Below are 22,213 nucleotides of genomic sequence, written 5' to 3'. Positions count from 1 at the left end.
TCTATGCCTTTAAGCAGTTTTCTTAAATATTCTGAGAGGACTGAAGAGCTTTAGTGTGTTTACTTCCATTTAAATCCAAGCATTCTCCACTGTTTATGCTAATAGGGAGACTGATTATAACATAAACTTGAAACACATTCAATACCTGTAGATTTAACTCCACATTAACTTTAATTCAAAGATATGATAAGCAAGTGTGGAAGTGCACCTCTCCCTCTATCCAAGCATTCAACAGCTAGAGAACTCAAAACATCTCTGAAAAACTTGGGTTTGACACCAACATTCTCAGCTTCAGAGAAGTGTCAGACCCCTCTTTGTCTTCCTTCCCAAGACAGCACCATGAACAGGACTGGGATTTAGGATGCTGTTTTCTTGAAGCTGAATAATTTAGCAAGATTAAAAAAAATTTTAAAAAAATCTTACTGAGATGGAAAGGGAGAAGGGAAGTACTCAGGATTTGAGAAATAGAAATCTGACACTTCATTTCTAAAATGTTCTAGATTCTGGGGTATTTTATATAGTAAATCTTAGCTAGGATATACTGTTTAAAATATTAACATTTGTTGTTTATTCAAGTGAAATGAAATAGGATGAAATTAATATTAAAAAACCCAGCTGATGAAGAGGAAACATGAGAGGAAAATCTTATTAAATCAATGTTCTAAAATGCAGAATTTTAAATAGAAAGAGATTGAGAGAAAAACAAAGAGGAATTTTCTAAGGCTGAATCACACATACCTGAGAGCATTCAGAAGTCCTTCCACAGAGTCAGGTGGTTGTTCCTTTAAAACTTTTATGCATCCCTTCATCTGGGAACAGAAGCATGCCACTATTGAACAATAATATATGAATTGCACTAGCTGAAAACAAGGAAAAAATTCACCATATACAGGCAGGTTTCTTTTCTTACTGAGTGTTAATGCTTCTTTACGTGACACAATAAAAGCATTACAACTTATTAAAAATTATCTCAAGGTTAAAAACTTAACTTCGGAAAAAACATCCACTTTAATAAGTGTTTGTAGAGAATAAATTATGTATCAAGTGTCTATATGTTAATTTGTACACTGTTTCTTCAACTCCAAGTAAAAATTACAAAAATCAAAACTATCTGATACAAGCTGAGAAAAAGAGATTTTGGGAGTTCTGTGTCATTGCTGTTAACAACTCTAAGAAGAGATGTTTCAACTTTAACTTATTTTTATGTTTGCATACAAGGAAGTAATTTTCAGTATTCAGTTTTTCGTTGCAAGCCTAACCACTGACAATTTATTATCTGTTTCATAACTAGTGGTTGAAAATTTAATCTAAGAAGTCCGTGGTGTTGATTTTAACACCACACTGAATGAATATTTTTGTGGAGATTGTAAAAAACAGGCTGAAACTCTGTCCAAATTTACAAAAGGGGAAATGAAGCAGAGAAAGCAGGAGCAGAACTCATTTGACCCATTGTATAGACTCCCTAGCTAGTCAATAGAGAAACAAGGAATTCTTCTAACCTTTTCAGAATATATCTTCCCCAGCAGTACTTTTTTCTTCCCATTGCTATCGAATCTAGCTATTCAGAAATTAGCCTAGATTAATTCCATCTTATTCAAAATGACAGATAAAGACACAGCTGAGTCAAGATTTGAATCCTTTAATTTTCCAAGTCACATTGGAGTGCTAAATCTACATGTAGAAATTTCTTTGCAGCTGAAGAGCACCTCTGCCTTATTAAGGAAGCAAATGCTGAAACACTTAATTTAAGTCAGGGTCCCAGCAAAAATTAGTCAGAAAATGGAGCTCAGCATCCCTGACAGGGAGCAGCCCAACAAACATCCACCTGAAATGAGCTCACTTGGCTCATTTCTAACTGGAAAGTGTAACTAGCCTTGCAAATAATAGATCAGATGAGAATCTCAGGCTAGCACCATGTGTTTTGAAGCGACACAGTTATTTTTCCCAAATTAGAAAAGCTCAAGTCTATGTGCACATCACTCAGTACCGGTTTACATGTCCCAGCAGATCTGATCAGACCAGACCAAGTCAAAGGGGATAAAAATTCAAACAATTATTTTTCATTTCTGTTAGAATCAGAATACCTAAAACAAGTAAGATAATGTTGGGGTTTAGGATTCTTCCTTTTGTTTCTTTCTCTCAAGGAATTTTTCTCCCGTGTTGCTAGGAGACAATAACGACCGAGTACTCAAGAGAGACAAAAGAAGTTGCCACAGCTCAGGGGAGGAGAGCAGCTGGCTACTCTCTCTTTTTACCTGGGTGTTTCTCTGGGAAAAGCAGAGACACAACGAGAATTGGGTTGGGAAAAAGGGGTTGGTTGCAGCCCCTAGCTCTCTTGAGCCCTCGGCATTCAGAGGGGAGAGAGGCTGCAGTCGCTGTGGAGAGAATTCATCACCACTGCAGGGCTCCATCTCCTGCTGCCTTTCTTCTACTGGGAGCAGAGCTCTGCTCCTAAGAGCGGCTGTTGCACTGGGACCTTATGAACGCCCCACCTTATGAACATCCCACCTAGGCAAACAAAGTACCCTTCCCATCTGCTGGGGTGCCTCAGAGCAAACCAGAGGATCCCAAGCCAGCCTTTCCCTGCCCTGCTCGGAGGCAGGCTGCGGCTGCCCAGCCCCTCCGTTCTTTCGGCTGCACTGTAGCCCTGCACCCCCTCCCTGTCGGGACGCCCTGTGGGTCCAGCTACAGCTGCAGAGTTTCTGATACAACTCCTCCGCCACCCCGGGACTTGTGCTGCTTCCTGCCATTCCAGCTTGCTGCTCCCGAGGAGCTGCTGGGGCAGTGGGATCGCTGCCCCCGGGGCTTTGTGCAAATGCCTTTTTTCCCTCCCGCCATTGCCATGTGCCCCTTAAGCTCACACCACAGCGCCCACTGCAGGCGCGGAGGAATCACCGCACCCGCCCTGCCCGCCAGGAGCCAGCAGCGCCCCTGCCGGCCGTGCCCGGAACTGCACCCAAGGGAACAGCGCTTGGAGAGCAGGAACTGCTTATTGGGGTTTCTGGTTTTTTTCTTTTGTTTGTTTTTGCTGCCATTGTTGTTGTTTGCTTGCCTTGTTATATACATACATACTAGTAAAGAACTGTTATTCCTTTCCCCGTATCTTTGCCTTGCACTTGATTTCAAAGTTATAATAATTCAGGGGGAGGGGGTCATATCTTCCATTCCAAGGGAGATTCCCATCTTCCTTGGCAGACACCTGTCTTTCAAACCAAGACAGATGTCTAAGCTAGGAGACTGTCATTAATAGCTTAAAATACAGCCTCCAGTCTCGAAAGAGTAAGGAAAGGGTAATATACTCCACTGTCCCTGAAATTCTCTTGAAATGGCTTGAATGGCTAAAGTGAAGAGTTTGGAGGAAATAATTGTTTACCACAGTAAAACAAACTCATCATCTGAAACATTAGCAGATTTTTTGAATTACAAAAAATCACGGAGCTAATTATGCAAATCAAGATTTGGGACCGTGTACTCGTTTTTTAAAACTGAGTCGTACATCTCCTGCCTCCCATTTACTCCTACCTAACTTTCCTGTAAGATGACAGGGCTTTAGGAAAAATGTGAGGAACAAAGTATACACAGTGTACATTTGATCCTATCAGAATTTCATTTGTGTTGCCTCTGTAGGCAAGAGACTGAACCAGCATTCAAGAAATCTGCATTCAAGGCCCTGGCTCTATCTGTTTCATGACCTTGAGCAAATCTATTCACCTCTGTGACAAATCTTTCCCTCTGCAGAGAGTCAAAGAGGAGACGAGGCAAAATTCTCGTATCTGCAGATGCAAAATGCTAAGGAAGACCCAGTGTCATGGAGAGCAATAATATATGGTTTTTTCTTCTCTTTTGAAGAAGTCTCTCTTGTAAATTGAAAGACTTGGCATCTTTTTCATTATTAAAAGCTTATTTCTGCTGAAAGAAGTGGTGTGTGAGACTTAGGTTTGTAAAAACATGTAGAAAAGACAAGAGTACTCTTATCATGTGTGCTTGCCATTTCTCCAATGGAAAAATAAGATTGATTTCTCTGTTACTGGCCATACCAAAGATAAAACTGAAGGATCATTATCAACATTACAACAGTAACATTTCAGTTTTGTTACTTCAGATCTCAGACAAAGCAGAGACAACATTGAATATCTACTTATTTACAAGAGAACTACTGCCAAAGATGAGCATTTCAGCATCAATACATTACATTATTTAAAAAAATTATGACCACAGAACATATTCCAGGCTAGGTATAGTATAAAATTATTTTAGCCAAACTATACAGTTGGCAAAAAAGCAGAGGTAACTAAGAAAAATTATTATCTGTGTCTGGAAGAAAATAAAAAGGAAAAAAGCTGGTCCTTATTTTATTTTCAAACAAACTGATGTATTAAAGAACACCGGTGAAGACAAATTCTAAATTGCCATCCAAAAGTAATTAAAATTATTTCTACCAAGTATAAGATTGTGCTAAAAAAGAGCTGCAGACTAGTACTTAAACCTACAGAGTATTAAAGAAAGGCTTCTCTTACATCAATCTTTGATGTCTTTGAGAAAGCTCCCACAGGATGAACGTGATCATACAGGATAATAACTCCCACCATTACTCGCATGCAGAACATAAGGGTCTCTTCACTGGTGAATCTACTCCTGTACTCTCTGGAAGACAGAACAAAAGAAATAAACATTCCAGACCTTTTACTAGACAATTTTAAAAACTATACAGGGAGTGCATGAAATCTGAACCAAAAGTATATTTTAAGGTTGCAGATGCACATTTGTAAGACTCTGAATATCAGTGAATTCTGTAAGCCTGTGCCAATTTACAAGAATGGTTAGAGAGTAAATAGATGTAAACCTCTTGTCATACTCATGCACAGCTGAGATCCTCAAAATGTATGTGATGATGGCTTCATAGAAAACTTAATGAAATATAATGGAGACTGATCTGAAACACTTCAGTTTAATCTCAGAAACACCACATGCCAGGGCCTCAAAGGAAAGCTACTGTTTTTGCTTAAATTCCTACTTTGGAATAGTCCAGTGGGACCCAAGTTCAGCAGCTGGGAAGTTCAGGGCTTCACCAAGATGGATTGTAACAGTCATGCTCTCTCTCTCTCTCTCTCTCTGTGTATTGGAGTACCTCTCAGTTTACAATAACTTCAACTTTTATTCTTCCACAGCACTGTAACATGAACAGACTCAAAAGTGACAGAAATTTTGATGTGAAAATGCTTGATTATCCCACAATTAGAATTAAATATCAGATAGTCTTCTAGATGACTCACAACTTTTTTCTCTACTTTTACCAAAAAAAGAGCTGACTCGTAAGGCTACTTTTCAATTACCACTTCTATGATGTCTCAGGATTGTGAGATGAGTCCCACCCCTACAGACACTCCTCCAGAATCTTTATGAACAAGCACAAACCTCAGGAGTTCTACCCTTTACATGGCTCCATGAACAAATGACTCATAGGCAGAAACACTACCTTGACTCTATCTTATATGTGTTTTCCAGTCGAAGAGACATCTAACCTAAAATATACTCCACTAAATGCATAGCACAATAAAGAACCCTACTGGCTCTTGCTGCCTACACTAGCAGATATGAACACAATTGTACAGCTGAATGAATTTATATGAATGGAAATTCATACAACTGATTTTTTTTGTATCTAGAATAAGACCGTTGCATCCAAAAAAATGATCCTTGAAATAGCCCCTGTGTATTTAATAAAATAAATACACAGTACTGCCTGGAAGAGGCAAAATCTTGCCCTCTGTGTGCTAATAAGTGAGCAGCATGGGCAAGCAGGAGGCCTTTTGCCCTGGTTAGACCAGACACAGACACTGAAGCCTGCGAGTGCATAAGATTATTACACTGTATTTTAACCTTTTGTGAAATGCAGGCTGACCATGTAAGCTCTCCCCAGCAGAACTCAGCACTGACTAATGAAAGATCATAAGGTGGTAAGAACAGGAGGCATGGCTTTCTAACACCAGGCCATGCTTTTTGTACAAAAGAAGTAACAACTTAAGGCAAAGATACAGGAATTCACTTGGAAAAGAATGTATTATCCCAGGTGGCTAATTAAAATATAAGTTCTATCATACAAACCCCCCAAGATTTAAAACTTACGGTGTTTCCAACATGACTTTACATACACTGGCCATAGTACTTAGACAGTCCGTTGTATTTTCAATTGGTAATGTTTTGTTCTGGAAGGGTAAGAAAAAGGCAGTGTTCAGTAAACTATCTTGTAAAATTAAAATCAAGAATGTCTGTGTTAGACCCTTCTCCCCTTTTACATACTTCTGATACAAAATGTGTTGTTGCATTACTGAGGGTTTTCAGCATTGGTGTGGCCTCCGCATAGAACAGGGACATCCTATTGGCCATTTCATTGTTCACTTCATTCTCAATGTCTAGCTGATAAAAACAGGAGAAAAAATAGTCAGTAAAGCTCTTTAAAATCTTGCCAGCAGCAAGAAAAAGATGCAGTACATGCTCATGTCAGAAAGCAGATCGTTACTTGAATAGTCCTCTCTAATCACTTCGTCTGGACTGCTGATTAACTCTCAGTGTGAAGGAAAGAACATGACAGCTACTGAATCATAAGCAAAAACTTTACCAAAAATGGCATAAATGCATCCTGATAAATAAATACCTCACTGTGTGCAGCACACCAGAGTTTGTTTACTTACATGCATGTTGTTTATTCGGTTGCGACTTATTGTCCGCCTGTAATAACTGAAGTCATTCTGAATTGCTGGGTTTCTCATCTTCCAGGAAGAGAAACAGGAAATAATCAGTTTTGGTTCAAAATACACAGCAACAATCAACATACACTGAAAGATTTTATTAACCTTAAGTTCATCAAAACGAAGAGTAAAATGTAAGATTTCTGCAAACTCTTTTGCTAGAGCCTGTTCCCGTTCCAGGTGCTGAGTTGGAGTGTAGGGAGGGCATGTCAAGGATTCCAGTAAACTCTGCAGGGCTTTCTCTGAATAAAAATCAGAAGCACAAATTGTAGTCAGTCCACACCAAGTTTTAACTACATATCTAAAAATATTGTATTTGAAGGAAAGAAACCATCCAAACATGCCAAGCCCTAAACACGTTTTCTCTTACTATTCTGAAGTGAGAAGCATTAATTAAAGACACCTGCCTCTTCAGGCTCTGCCATTTTCTCTCCATTTTGTATCACTGAATTATTTTCCATTTTTGTCACTCTTTATCTGGGATCCTTATAAAAAAATCTAGAGGAGGCATTTTTCTTGCATTCAGATATTCAGCACTTTCATCCTCCTCAATTAGCCATAAGCTCAGTATAGAGATTATTCTGGCATCTCTGTTACTAGAAGTGTACTCTTAGGCACTGATAGCAATATAAATCAGCTTCTGTGCCTGTAATTACTAGCATAACTCAAAAAGTGGAAGACATAGTTAGAGGATGTTGTAGAAGAAACTCCTTGCACTAGGAGCCTTCTCACTTCATACATATCTTTTCATTACAGAGTGCTAATTCAAAGAGTAATTACATCACCTTCTGTGTTTGTTGGGATGACAAAGTCAGTGTACAACACATCCAACTTTGGATTTTTACCCTGTGAGAGAGTTTACTGATACACTTTCCCCATTATCCCTGCTTTTAAAAAGTCTCAAAATATGACTGGCTTACGTTCCTTTTAAAGCTTCAGGGGATCCAGATTACAAAAAATAAATTGCATTAGTCCAACATGGACTAGAGAAGTGCAGAAACGTGGCAGGAAATAGAGAAAAATTGTAGTTTTATCATGTTTTTTGCTTGTATGCTATTTAGGTAATATAGACTAACGAAATATGAAGTTAAGATTAAAGAGATGCCTTGATAAATGCAATTGCAGTTAAATGTCAAACTGATATCAAACAGAAATAATATTAACTATAAAAGTCTTTAAAAAGTTTGTGGAAAGACAAAACTTCCTCTGTCATTATCTATTAAAAAAACTATAAAACAGAGGTACTAAAACAGGGCTCACCTAATCTGAGTGAAAACTCATAAAAGCGCTTTAGCCTTACAACCAGGGGACAGACTGAATTCCATGCTTTTTCTTGCAGCTGGATATCATTGGGATTTTGTATTGCCTGAAATGAAAATATTACTGTAAAGACCAGTGATAAATAACAAGCAGGAGGTGGTTTGGAATTGTCCTACATTATTTTAAAAAGTATTGTAAAACACAGAATTCTGAGAAATTACATTGCATAGGATTCAAAAAAATATCATGTTTTTCACCTTCCCTCTCCCCCTGTAACTTACTGTTTCAAAATCATTCATTACAATGAACCACTGACACATAGAAATATGTTCTAACATATTCTTTTGGGAGCAAAACTACTGTAAAAGCATGAGGTAAAACCTTTTGTGTAACTAGTGGCTGCAAAAGTTGTCTTTGTTTTCAGGTTTTAATGCTTTTGAGAACTTCAACATGTTGAGGTTTTTAAGTAAGCAACATCTCACACTAAGAGTATCCACAAATCTGATGCAGGAAAAGTTTTGGTCACCTGAGAAAAATTCTAAGTTACAGTTCAGAAGTGTATTTCAGGACCAGTTTCAGAGAATAAGATGCCTCTAAAGTGGATGTGAAGTTATAATTTACTGAGGTTCATTATTCCACGTACAGAATAGAACTATCTGTATCATGTATTTCTGACACCTGAGTATTACTTCTTCCATGTCCTCAAATTTGACTTCTGCCATGAGATACATGAAACAAGGAATATGAAATGGTGTTTCTTGAAGTGAAAAACAGTAACTAATTACTAACAGAAAACCCAAAATAAGTTCCAACAGCCACCTTTTAATGATTTCAAGCTAGAGCTTTATACTGAATGTTATGCATAATCTGGTATGTATTTTATAAATACATTTTAAGGAGATTTTCACTTCATAGAATGTGTTTGGATAGAGAACAGAAGCAAGGAACACATCCGAGTTTTGCCTGATTTTGCTTCTAAAGAACTGTCATTAATAAACATACATCTCTAATTTCTTGTCCAGCTCCTTTGTAAGCCTGAAGGTCTGCAAGCATGCTTTCTGAGTCCTGTAAAACTGCACTGATCTGGTTCCAGACCTCCCTTTCTCCATCCGTGGGCTGTGCATCTAAGAAAGAGAAAAGCAAAACACACAAAGTCAAAAGGAAGCTGCAGTACAAATGGCAAGATTACACAGTTCTACTTAACAATACCATATGCAGCTTGAGTATGTGTAACTCCATTCTGATGTAGCTTTTTTTCCAAATATACAATTATACAGCCATTCTACTAACATCCAAGCTTCTGCTTTTTATAGCAAGGAAGAACAGTACAGTTTTTGTATGCTCTGGCTCATAATGCCTCTTGTCATAATGCAGCATTTTAAAGAGCAGAAGTATCATAAAGCAATGTTATTAGAAAATAGGATAATGCATCAGTCCCTCTCTTTCATGAGCTCCATGGCTCAATTACAAAGAATTGCTCACTTTTCTTGCAGCTTGGGGATAAAATCAGGCCTTTCAATGGATAGAGCAGTAGGATATTGCTCCACTTTGACTTTCCTCCAGGCTTCCTCAACCAGGGTAATTTATTTCTCCTTTTGTAAAACAGATACAGAACTATTAAAAATAATTTTTTTCTTATGTATGTCAGGGATCATTCCTGCCACTAAAATAAATCCAGCTCTGCCAGTTATCAGTTTTCAGGGTGTGAGTGACCTGGAGACCTTTACTGTTGAGAGAAATGACATTTGAAATTAGATCAATTTTCCTATTCAAATCTCTTCCTATGGGATTTACACAGCAGTGTCACACCAGGGAGTGATGTTATCCCCAGAACACTGACACATTAGAAAAGGTAGAGATATTCTGTCTTCTTTTGCTTTAAAACATAAAGATGACAGGCACTGACCAAAGACTGGATGACCTACATATGGGATTGCAGTCTATATGTTAAGGAACAATGAGATCTCTACAGAGACACAACTATTTCTTCTCTTAGATTTGTTTTAGCTTCTAAAGATAGAATGTTAATTTTTATGAAAGAAAAAATTACCTTGAAGTTGAATCTTAGAACTTAAAGACTATGTGTTTGAATTCAAAGCAGTGAGGTAAGTTCAGTTCAAAACTCACCAACTAGGATGAGCTACTGTATTCATGTCTACATTAATAGACAAGAAATATTAAAAACACCTATTCTATTTAGTTGTCTCACTCTCCTTAAGAAAACTGACAGAGTTTTCTACCCATGTACCAGTATGGGATTAATTTACCCAGTCCCCATTAGAAACAAATGAACTGGTTCACACTGGAGTATATGGAAAACAGGCATTCTCTCCATGATGTTTCAGGTTAGGATAATTTGTTTAAATGTATGAAGTTACCTATGGACCTTGCACAAGCAGGACACAAATGTAAATGAGATTTAACTGTCTGTAGCTTCAAAGCAACTCACACTTAAAACCCTTCCCATACTCCTATGGCACTATGAGTACTGTGAGACTGGGCACACAACACTGATTGGACTTTCCTTTTGTTCTGGAAGTTTTCTCTTATTTAAAACATGAAAATAAATATAAACTGGGCTTACTTAGTTGGGTTTTATAGCCAAAATATTTCATGTAACTAAAAAATTCCACTATCCTTCAAAAAGTGAGGGAAAGGAGCACCGAAGGGAAAAATCCCATCTGGGACATGGCAGTTGAACTGACCCATCAGTCACTTTAAATTTACAGTGTTCCAGACTGGTTCTTTCCTCAAGCTGCAAGAAATCTCAGGTACATACCATAAAGTGTTTGCCATATTGTGATAAAGAAGCAAAACCGAAAAATCTTCTGACTTTAACGAGGAAAGCAGTGATCCTGAGAAACAGTTACACACCATACAACAACAGAGCAGGGGAAGGTGGGAGTCACATAAAAATCAGTATCTATATTTTATTAGTTAAGATAATGAAAGCAACATTTCAGTGAATACTAACACAAAAGAGAATAAATAACTTGTTAGCGCAGTTCATGAATGTCAAATTTGCATGTGCAGGTAACCTGAAGCATCTTGTTTAACCTTGTTGGTTAACAAGGTACTTCTATGTTAATTTTTACAATTTATTTGCTTTAAAAGTACTAGTGCTTAAGGGGGATGCAAATGCTATAGACTGCCGAGCACTTTGGAACTTCAAAAAGGCTTTTAATAACATCCTTTATTGTAAGTCTTTTTCAAAAGTTCCCAATTCATCTTTTGGAAGTTGGTGGAAGGAGGAATATTTGAAACTCATTGAACTTTCTGTAGTATCCCAGCACCTGGAGATAGAGTAGGAGCAAGAGCAAGGTAGGTGTGTGGAAGAGGGAAAGAAAGGGAAGGGAGAGGAAGAGGGCTGCAAAGGCTCCAGAGCAGCAGGCTTAGCTTGCACTTGCAGAAGCGGTTTATATTTATGTTGGAAGTACTTAGCTTAAAAGGAAAGGTAGGGAGGATGATTCAGGCTTCTTTTTTAAAAAAAAAAAACCATGCACTTACTTATGAAATAGAAGTTATGCAAACAGATGTTCTGATAAGACCATGGCCATTTTTCAAAAGGGATTTTACAAGAAGATCCTGCCAAAAATGGTCAGCTACAATAACTGAAATGGGTCACTTTGAAAACAATTTCATCTTACTGTCGACAACAATAATAATAATAATAGCAGCAACAACTAAAAGGAATCGAGACTTCTTCATGACAGATTTTGACTTTTAGAACTGGCTTGCTATTTCAATGAAACCAAAGCTTGTTTCTCTGCTCTGAATTAAACAATGCCAGTCCTGAACCATGGTGTGGAATCACTGGTTGGCCATGCTCACCTCTTATCCCCACACTGCCAAAGAACCAGCATGAGCTTCAGAAACCTGAGCCCATTCATAAATGAAACCACTTCCACTGGCCAACCCATGTGAATGCAAACTCCCTCAGTAGCAAGTTACCATAATGGCCAGACTCACTGCATTTCAAGGCTGAGTTTTTAGAATGCTCAGGATTAGCAATCGGAGCATTCTGTCTTTAGACAAAATAGAAAACCCTTTTACCTGCCTTTGGACAAATGTTTCTAATGTGAACCCTAAATCAAACAACTACATGAATCCTGTATCAAATTAATGCAAGAGTCAGATGAGGCCTGAATCTCCCATATATAGATTCTACCAGCAAATTTGAAAATTTTAGATCTGGAAATACACTTCCACTGGCTCCATCAGAAATAACCAGGACATGATAATTCATCCATTCCAATGAACACATGCTCTTTTTCACATTTACACATGGCCTATGCCATGTTTTGGATGGAACTTCAGACTTCACAAAGAACAAGAGGAAACCTGGACGCAATACTGTTCATTTGTGGGTGCATTAAGAATTTCAGGTGAATGCTGGGGCATGAAAGTGGAGCCATGATTATTTTCTTACCAAAATACTTGTCATTTGTTTCAGAAAATCCTCCTGACAGAGTTAGTTAGGGTTAGTTATCTACCTCATCCTTCACCAAATGTGCATTAGAAACAAACACAGAAACTTCTAGATAGGTAAAACATTAGTATTCATAGGATAAGACTAAATATAGAAAGGATGTGATGCCTTTACCAATACCAAATGAAGTACAAAAATACCTCAGTAATCAATTTTAATGAAGAAAGAAGAGTACTATGAAGAGTACTAACAACAGGACTACAAGAAGCACTTCCAACTCACACACCCTTTCTGAATCTGAAATGCAGAACAAAAGCTGAGAACTTCATTCTACCCTTAGGTGGTTAAGAAGATTCCCACTGAGGCTGGTTAGTTCTTCCATTTCAGTGAATGTAGAATCTATTTGTCGTAAAAATACCACGCTCTTCTGGCCTCCACAGCATAGCAAAAGAAACGAGTTAAACACGAGCTTTCATGGGTTCTGCTTTCAGCTTTTCTTGTCCTGCCCACTGCTGAACAGGGCAACTAATTCCTCAGTCAGCAAGTTAGAGAGCAGTCTACATATTTAACTGCATAATGCTAAAGTCCTATTTCAGATATGTCACCATGACAATGATTTTTTTACATGCTAATCTGGAACAAAATTAAATAAAAGCTCAGAAATGAGCAAAGGCATTATAATTACAGTGAGTAATGCACTTTAGAGGGTACCAGAGCCTGCTCCACTCCATGCATTAATGAATCTCCAGTATTGGATTGAAAGAGTACCCTATCCAGGCTACATGGGATTTTTTAATGTCACTGTTTCTAAACTAGCTAGAATAAAGCAAAGCTCACAAAATTGTTAATACTGGCTCCAGGCAGGGTGCTGTGCCAGGGAGGTCAGTGCCCAGCTTCAGCTCTGTGGTGGATGGGGGATGGACACACAGCACCTCTCTGACTGAGCTGCAGTATCTGCCCCAGGGCATTCCACAGCTCGGGAACGGAGTACAACCTCCCACAGGCTGGACCCAGATTATATCCTCAGCCTTGCTGCCTGTGCAACAAGAGTATTAATTATGAGAAAAGCCCATTATGTGAAAAGCAGGCAGTTGCTCTGCTGCCAGACACATTCTAATAATAGACCCTTTTAATGGTACATGAATAATAACTGAAAATTTCATTAATCTTTCTGGGGATCTTGGGAATCCTAGAAAATAAGATTCTTGAAGGGGATGAGAGAGATTTAACTAGGCTCAAGTGAAATCCACCTAGCTAACAGTAAAAAAAAAACCAAAAAGAAAACAAACAAAAAAAAAACCCTGCTCACATTAAGGTTAGAAAAATCTTATAAAAAGTATTTGTGGAGAGGATGGGACTGTAGGTGTCACTTAAGGACATCTTCAAATAATCTATAAGCTTTAGTCTTTTAGATTCAAGTTAAATTGTTGCCTCAACTTTCAAATTATTTCCAAGAATTCATGTGGAATTATTTGTTTACTTTGCCTGAAAATGGCAGCCGTGATCTGACGATGTATTTTCTACAAAAAAGAGCAATTTTAAGATGGTACAGAAAGAGCTCAAATACCCAGAATTAATTTATCTGCAACTAATTTAAATAAGGTCAACATTTAAAGTACAAAACAGTTCTTGGATTGACAAAACTGACAAATCCATTTCAAGAGAATTTGATGTGAAATCCTGAAAGCCACAGACTCTTAAGACTTGCCACTCTGAAGATCTGCCAGGCACTCACTTTTCCTAACATGATTTTCAAGCTGAGCACTAAGAAAGAATTACGGTAAAGTAAATGATATATAATCAAACCAAGAAGTAGTAGCTTGATTAAAAATACTCCCATCAAGATCCAAGTGTAAAAAGCAAAATGGTGCACTTTCCAATAAGGATGAAATTATTTTTCTCTATTCAAACCTTTCAGTAGACCTTAAAAAAGAGTAATTTGGCTGAATGCATTAATTCTGCAATACCCCTTTAAAGAAAAGGCCTTTCCACCTGCATGGAGAATGTTATTCTCCACACAGACCCAGCATAACTGCCCAACTCTAAAATGAGTACTGGGGAGCAAACAGAACTGCTTTTGCTATACAGCATTAACTAAAATTAATGCTGGATTCAAGTTTTTTCAAGTATGACCATGACCATGGAGTTACAAAACTTGATTTCCAGTTTGGATTGAAGAATGATGTTAGGTGTCAAAAAGAATTGCAACTGACAATGTGGACAGCTGCATGAAGGTAGGGGAAAAGAAAGGATTGTAAAACTTTTTTTTCTTTCTTTTTTTTTGGTAGCCAGCTAATGAAAAAGCCCACAGAAACTAAAAAGCAAGATGCTGATGCAAATAATGAATACAGTAAACACATCAGCTCAGCACACCTGTCATCCTCTGAATGGCCAAGTGTAGTGACCATGTTCACCCATGAGCTCAAACTGACAGCTCAGGCCACACAAAGCCACATGTCCAGTAAACGCACACCAGACTCTGCTCCATGTCCGCTCACTCAGAGTGTTCTTTTCCACTGCACAATTGCCAGTTACAGGAGACCAAAGCACAAAACCACAGCCCTTTTTTAGTCACATCCCTTTGAGCCAATACAGATTTTGTGTCACTAAAAACCTCTTGGACTTACAAGCATGAAATTCTCTGAAATTTGGAGATGACAGTTTTGTTTCTCTCCAGGTAGTGTGCCTGACTAGTGTGCCCTAACCACTGGCATCTCCTGCGGGAGAGGGTACTTCATTCAGTTCCTGGCCACGTGCTTTTGGAAAGAAAAACAACCTTCACTGCCAAGGCAACAAATCTGGTATTTCCCCCTCTCACCACCACTTCTACCAAGGTTCCCCACTGCCAGAGCAGCTGTTTCCTGCCAAGCCTGCAGCCTGGGTCAGGAACACTTTCTTGCCAACAAGGACACAATGGGGCTGATTAAACCTGTAAGCTCGGAGCAGCTGAAAGCTTTCACAATAGCTTGGCAAAGCCACAGAGCACTGCCAAGGCTCTCAAAAGTTTGGTGGAAAAAAATTAAGTGGTGGTTTGGCTAGAGGTTTGACATCCTGGGATGACAGCAATGTTTTCAAATTATATAGACAGAGAAGAAGGGATAGGGCTCCTCCTAAACCTGAACTAACCAATTAACCTTTTTTTCATTTTTTAAAACTAATTTTTCATAATGAGGTAATTAAGCTCTAGATGAGAAGATTAAGGTATGTGCACAGTTCTAGTCATACATTCTAGCTCTCATCTAAGAATGCATGCTTGAACAATTTCATCAGATTTAAATATGTATTTAAATGACTTTGTGAAGCAGTGCTTCTGAATGTACACAGACATGCATGCTCATAACATGCCAGTTACTTCTTTCAGAAAATAATTCAGGAATAAATTATGAAAGAACAAAACTATTTCAAGATGACAAAATATGTGTCTAATCACCTGAAACGCTCTTTTAAACCATGCTACAAAAGGAAGATATTTTAAAAACATTAGATTTTCCAAAAACTTTTTGGTTGGCTTATTTTTTTTTCTTTTTAGAACAGAGCTATTAAGAGAGAAAACATCACACACTGTTCGTGTTTCAAATAAAACACATTTCATGTATGTGGTGAAGAGAGATTAAACCCATATTAAAGGATTTGGTGACAGTGTCTAGAAGTAGATGCAGGGAACTGTAGTCAGTAAAAGTGAAAACAGCTTTGGATCAAATATGGATGTGACAAAAGAACTGGAATGGGAAACATTGTTCTGCAACTGATAACCATGCCTGATAACTGATAACCATTTAGAGAGATGCAATCAAGCACATATACTTTGACCATTTCACTACTTTTTAGAAACTATAAACCCAGCTAAATCATCACCAAACCAAGCAAAAATAGTTCCACCTCGACTGCTTTTTTTTTTCCAGCTTTTTATTTCCACATGTATTTCCATTCAAGAAAGAATCATAATTTTTTTAACCCTGATTTGTAAAAGAAAGCTGAGGTTGAGTTCATTCATATGTAAGTTTAACAATGGCTCATAAATGTTTTGAATTTAATTCAAGATAGGATTTTACTTGCATATCTGCTTCTGCCCTTTTCTCTGCTCAGAATGAAGTAATTTTGTATGGTTTTATAAATATCAGAAAGTAATATTCTACTGAAGTTTAATTTGATTTGTTTGCAAATCCCTTTTGAATTGCTTTACGATGCATAAGCACATGCAGTTTATTAGGAAATAATAAGCAAAGAAGGCAAGCCAGGCAAGAAGCTTTGCTCACTTTCAAAGTCAAGGAAAAAATTTGGCCCCTGATCAAGCTCTGTGCAAGTGAGAACTTTTAAAAGATTTCCCATTTGGTTCCTGAAAAATAGAAAAGGAAGAGAAAAGGAGTCCTGAGTGAACAAATTATTTTAGAGACAAGGACTTGGACAGATTGGTTGTGCTGGAAAATACACACTGTAAGCAATCAGATTTTAAAAGTTTTTCCTCAGTTTGCTGCTAAGTCAAGGAAAAGATTTTCTCATTGTCTTGTAATTGTTTGAACTTACTTTCAAAATCCAGGAAAAAATGTGGATAGTTTTCAATTTCCCTGGTAAGGACCTTAAGAAGATTACCCATCCCAGCAAACCTAGTAAATGCAACAAAATCATAAACAGTTATACATGTAAACTCAGAATACTACAGCTAAGAGCTTGACACAGTCTGCATCATAAATTCAACATTTTGGCAAGTTCTGGACCATGAGAAACATTTTGATAGTCAATTCTGTGATATTTATGCAGGAAGAGGAAGACCACAGATAAACACAGAAATAATTCTGTTCAACAAATTGGAATTTAAACATCAGGATAACATCCTAGTGTATAAACAGATATTTATGAATTTATTCACTTAGCAAGAGAAATAAACTCATAGCTATATCTCTATTTGTTAATTCTCTAAATAGCTGAACTCCAGATTACTTAATACCATTTCAAATTAAAAACTGACATCTTAACACTTGTTTTAGATCTTCAGCAAAAATCCATGTCATTTTAAGAAAATAATTCACTATAAGGAAAAAAAATGTAGTTGTTTCTAGTCAGTAAGATTTATAAAAAGATTGCTACAAAATTCTATCAAAAAGGACAGCTAAGAAGCTTTTTAGCTTTTAAAAGTGTATGTATGCATTTTAAAAAAAGAGAGCAAAAAGGGGAGGTCTGAACACTATTTTTAATCTGTTATTCCTATCTTTTATCAACTTGGAATTCTTTGCATTTCAAGTTATGAACAACTTCCAAAAGGAAAAGTGACCAGTTCTTAAAAAAGCAAGTCTCTACAGAAGATAAAAAGGAATGAGATTTGAAAAAAGGTTCTTTTGGCAGTACAGCCTTTAGGAAGGTAAGTTATTCTAACATCGTGTAGAAGAAGAGCTTTCTTGGTCAAACTTTAACTTTTTCTCAGAAGACAGAAAAATTAAACCATGAAAAGCACATATCAGGATAAAGAGATCTGCCTGGAGGGATGTAGAAAAATGTAATTTTAGATTTAAAACACAGATTGAAAACTGATTTTTGCCTCAAAGAGAAATATTCTCATTACTCTAAACCACAGCTCTTGGGGATCACATCTGATGTTCATCTGTGATTCAGTTTAACTCTTTTCCCACTTAAGAAATCAGACCACAAAAAATTATTCTAAGCATGTACATGGCTGATACTCCACATAAGGAGACAAAGCTTTTTTCAAGTTTTCCCACAAGCATTACAGTAGGAAAAGTATCATCAACCCTAATTTCTATGTGCATATAAAGGACTTATTTCTACATCAGTAAAACCTAGGAAAGTAATGTGAGGCTTGGAGATTTCAAAGCAGCCACAGTCATAACATAAAATGATATAAATTTAATCAATAGTCTGTTCAGAACATGCAGTTTCATGTAAGCAAGGCTTTTGTTAAATAAATGGCTTTGTTTTGCATTAAAATACTTCTTCAAAGTTTTCTCTCCAGAACAAATCCAGTGAGCAGACTGTCAAGCCCTTCGTTATTAGCAACATTTTGCATATACAAAATTGAAACACAAAGAAACATTTTCTATTATTCATGAAATTACATTCATTACATGCAGGAAAAATATTTACACTTTTACTTTCAGAACAAGATCAGCACCTTATATACTGAGTTTGACTTCTGATTAGCCTACAAAGGGGAAAAACATGCAAACAGAGCAGAATAGATTTTATACAGTGTTAAAACTTGTATCTTCAATAATTTAGTATTTTCATCACACTGGTATAATACATTTTATCAGCATCAGCTAGGAGAAACACGATAAAGTACACACATTTATTTTCCTTTTCATAACCTTGAAAAAAATTTATATTATGTAATACTATCACAATCGACATGACTGACTCAGCTTGGATTCTTCACTTTCAACTCCTTTTAAGCCATAACTTACCTCATCGCCTTCAATCTTCAGAGAGTACCCAAGCATTTCTTCTGCTGCCAAAGCCTGCACTGCATCCAGAACTGGTTTAGCTGATAGCATGCTTCGAACAGCGAGGAACTCTTTGTGCCAAAAACCTGAGGATACGCTTCCTCATTTGCATTGAGTCGCTTGGGGTCATGTGCCCAAGCTCTGCCTCTGATCCTTCTTAAACAAGTACAGCACATCTCGGTTTGGGAGATTTCTGAGTGTTTTTCCAGAACTTTTGTTACCTTTCCTAGCTTTTTTTTCACTTTATTCCCTCCCCTTCAATTCTTGCGTAGAAACTGATCCAGCTATTCAGGTCACAAGAGAACAGAAGCCTACCACAAACTTATTATACACACACATGTTCATGCAGGTGACATTTTCCAATGATCCTGGAGGCTCTGGTTTGACACCACCCATTTTCAAAGCACACCAACCCCCAAAATAGTCCTATTCAACATCAACATCCAGAAAAATATGGTTGAGGCAGCTGCTAAACATGTTTTAATTATTTATTTATATAATTTCTTAATGGTTTCCTAAAAAACAAAACTAAAAGCAACATCTGGTTCCATGAAACTTTCACTTTCAAGTGTAATTCATCATTCAACACTAAATTTTAGTTTCAAATTAAAAGGCAAAACTTTAAGGAAGTGCTAATAAAATGCAAATCTTTGCCTCAAACTGAATTATTTTATTCTGCATAGCCTGCTGCTTCCCAGTACTTGGCTCTTTCAAACTGTCTTTCCTCAAAAACTCTAATAACATATTCCAAACCTCAGGAACTGAAAGTCACCTCCAGGATAATTTTAATGAGGTTTCAAAGTAACTAACAGCACACATTCTGAGCAGGTCTATATATATATCCTGTGATTGCAAGAGAAATGCAAATAACAGCTGATGTACAGAAGCAAATCATAAAGGTTTAACATAGGAGCATAAAACTATTTCATTAAACTGGAAAGCATTTTATTTTACTTACTGTAAAATCAGTTTAAATGCTGAACTGAGACTCCATGCATATATAAAAATATTGCTGATGCTGCACCACTAAATGCTAGCAGCTTCTCTTTAGTGTTTTAATCCCTTAAAATTCCAACTTGTAACTATGCTTTAAAAACTATGACATGTTGACAACGTCTGCATTTTTCCCTATTGTTTTCCAAACCATTAAAGCTTACCCTAAGATATTATGTAAGCATATAGAAAATAGTTTTTAAGCTATTGTTGACATTTTAAAGCTCATTGTTTAATTTTTGATGCTCAACATTTAATTAGTAGCACACAGACATAAATAAACCATAACCCAGCAATGATCAGGAAGGTATATTTAGCATTTTGCATTTCATTTACCATTATGCAGTACCAGGTTTTAAAACTTGAGCTTTGAACAAAATATCACAGGCTAGTTTTCCAACAAATAACTGTGTTCCTAAAATTCCACTGATTTAGTTTCAACATTCTAGAGGTATTACCTTGTATGGGAAAATAAATTCCTTCTACCCCACTAAAGCAATCAGTTTATTTCTGAATTGTGATATATAAAATATATCCTCCCCAAAAAATCAGAATTCAACCCTACAAATCTGCCATGGATTTTACTTACATATACTGAAAGTATACTGAAATATATCTATTATATACTTAAATCCACATTTTTGAAAATACAGTAAGTATTCCCAAACTGGGCATTACTAACTGAACACTGAATATCATGTTATTCAACACTTTAAAATTTTGGTTTACACACTGTTTTAAGCAACTACCCAATTTTCAAGCATGGAGTTTTGCATCCCTTTCAAGTAACAGCTACAGTACTACACAAATTGATAGAGAAGTACTGATTGATTTCTTCTCTTACAGGACTAATTTAATCAGTACCAATTCAACACCATCAGCACCACTGCAGTACACTGAAGATGTAACAGAGAGACAAAGCTTCAAAACTTTGTGTTAGTGAAAAAGGACACATTCACCAGCTCAAGCCTTTGCAGCTCATCAGTGGTCCTTTGACAGAAAATATTTCCTAAATCTGTCTGCTCACATAAACATGGTCTGAAAGGCTTTTGTCAAAATGAGCTGGATCAGCAAATACCTACTGCTTAACCCCATTTAGATCATCCTAACGAAAGCAGGGCTTGTGCATGTTTTCATGAGCAGCTCTACTGGGAGTTTCAGGAGAAAGGCTCCCAAGCTCAAGAGTGGCAATGGATGATTCAGAATGGTAACTTCTAGTGGCACACCTAAGTGGGTAGAGACAGGAGGCATCCAGTCCACAGTCTGAGGGAAATGTACTAAGCACATCAGCATCATTAAGATACTGGAACCGACCTTACTGCATGAATAATTAATTGTGGCTTCAAAAATATACCAGCATCTGAACAAACTCAAGATCTCTCAAATCAAAAGCATGATTTCAAATCACTGTGATATTCATTCATACAATTTGTTGAAGTACTTGTAAGGAAACAGCAGAAGTGCAAGATCCAAAAAATTATCTTGGGGAGACTGGCTGCTCATGGCCTGGACAGGTACACAGGGTAAAAAAATGTGGTGGTGAATGGAGTTACATCCAGATGGTGGCTGGACACCAATGGTGTTCCCCAGGGCTCAGTACGGGGGCCAGTCCCAGCCAATATATTTACCAGGGATCTGGACAAGGGGATTTGTAGTCATGAGGCCACACCTCAAGTGCTGTGTCCAGTTCTGAGCCCCTCACTACAAGAAAGAGCATGTCCAGAGAAGGACAGGGAGCTGGAGAAGGGTCTGGAGCACAAGTCTGCTGAGGAGTGGCCGAGGGAGCTGGGGGTGTTTAGCCTGAAGAAAAGGAGGCTCAGGGGAGACCTTAACACTCTGAACAACCACCTGAAAGGAGGCTGGAGCCAGGTGGGGTTTGGTCTCTTCTCCCAGGCAACTGGCGTTAGGATGAGAGGACATGGCCTTGAGCTGCACCAGTGGAGGCCCAGGTTGGATACCAGGAAGGATTTCCTCAAGGAAAGAGTGGTTAAACACAGAAACAGACCGGCCAGGGAGGCGGTGGAGTCACCACTCCAAAAGTGTTCAAGAAACAACTGGACATGGCACTTGGCTCTAGTTGGCATGATGGATGATGGTGTTCAATCAGAGGTTGGACTCGATAATCCTGGAGCTCCTTTCCAACCTCAATGATTCTGTGATCGACTGCACTCTCAGTCAGTTCACAGATGGCACCAAGTTGGGCAGCAGTGCTGACCTGCTGGAGGGCAGGGAGGCTCTGCAGAGGAAGATTTGGACAGGCTGGACTGATGCTGAGGCCAGCGGTGTGAGGTTCAACAAGGCCAAGTGCTGGGTCCTGCCCTCGAGTC

General features: G+C 37.7%; 1 protein-coding gene across 4 annotated transcripts in view; it reads right to left on the bottom strand.

Annotated features, from left to right (window-relative positions):
• FAM49A (family with sequence similarity 49 member A) overlaps positions 1-22,213 on the bottom strand; it is a 55,833-nt gene that overhangs the window by 2,561 nt on the left and 31,059 nt on the right. For 2 of the 4 annotated variants that reach the window (XM_030944517.1, XM_030944518.1), the window contains exons 4-12: positions 16,695-16,774; positions 9,012-9,133; positions 8,010-8,115; positions 6,855-6,991; positions 6,693-6,770; positions 6,301-6,417; positions 6,127-6,206; positions 4,518-4,644; positions 739-809 (exon numbers count right to left, since the gene is read on the bottom strand). In XM_030944517.1, coding sequence (XP_030800377.1) covers positions 739-809; positions 4,518-4,644; positions 6,127-6,206; positions 6,301-6,417; positions 6,693-6,770; positions 6,855-6,991; positions 8,010-8,115; positions 9,012-9,133; positions 16,695-16,767 — 911 coding nt within the window. In that variant the 5' untranslated portion in view covers positions 16,768-16,774. Of the gene's footprint in view, positions 1-738; positions 810-4,517; positions 4,645-6,126; positions 6,207-6,300; positions 6,418-6,692; positions 6,771-6,854; positions 6,992-8,009; positions 8,116-9,011; positions 9,134-16,694; positions 16,775-16,962; positions 17,043-22,213 lie in introns of all 4 variants that reach the window. The other 2 variants (XM_030944519.1, XM_030944521.1) reach the window with 2 other exon arrangements.

This window comes from Camarhynchus parvulus, chromosome 3, assembly GCF_901933205.1.
Source record: "Camarhynchus parvulus chromosome 3, STF_HiC, whole genome shotgun sequence".
Classification (NCBI taxonomy): Eukaryota; Metazoa; Chordata; class Aves; order Passeriformes; family Thraupidae; genus Camarhynchus; species Camarhynchus parvulus.
Note: the sequence above shows the minus strand (reverse complement) of the source record. Positions and strands in the feature narration are given on the sequence as shown.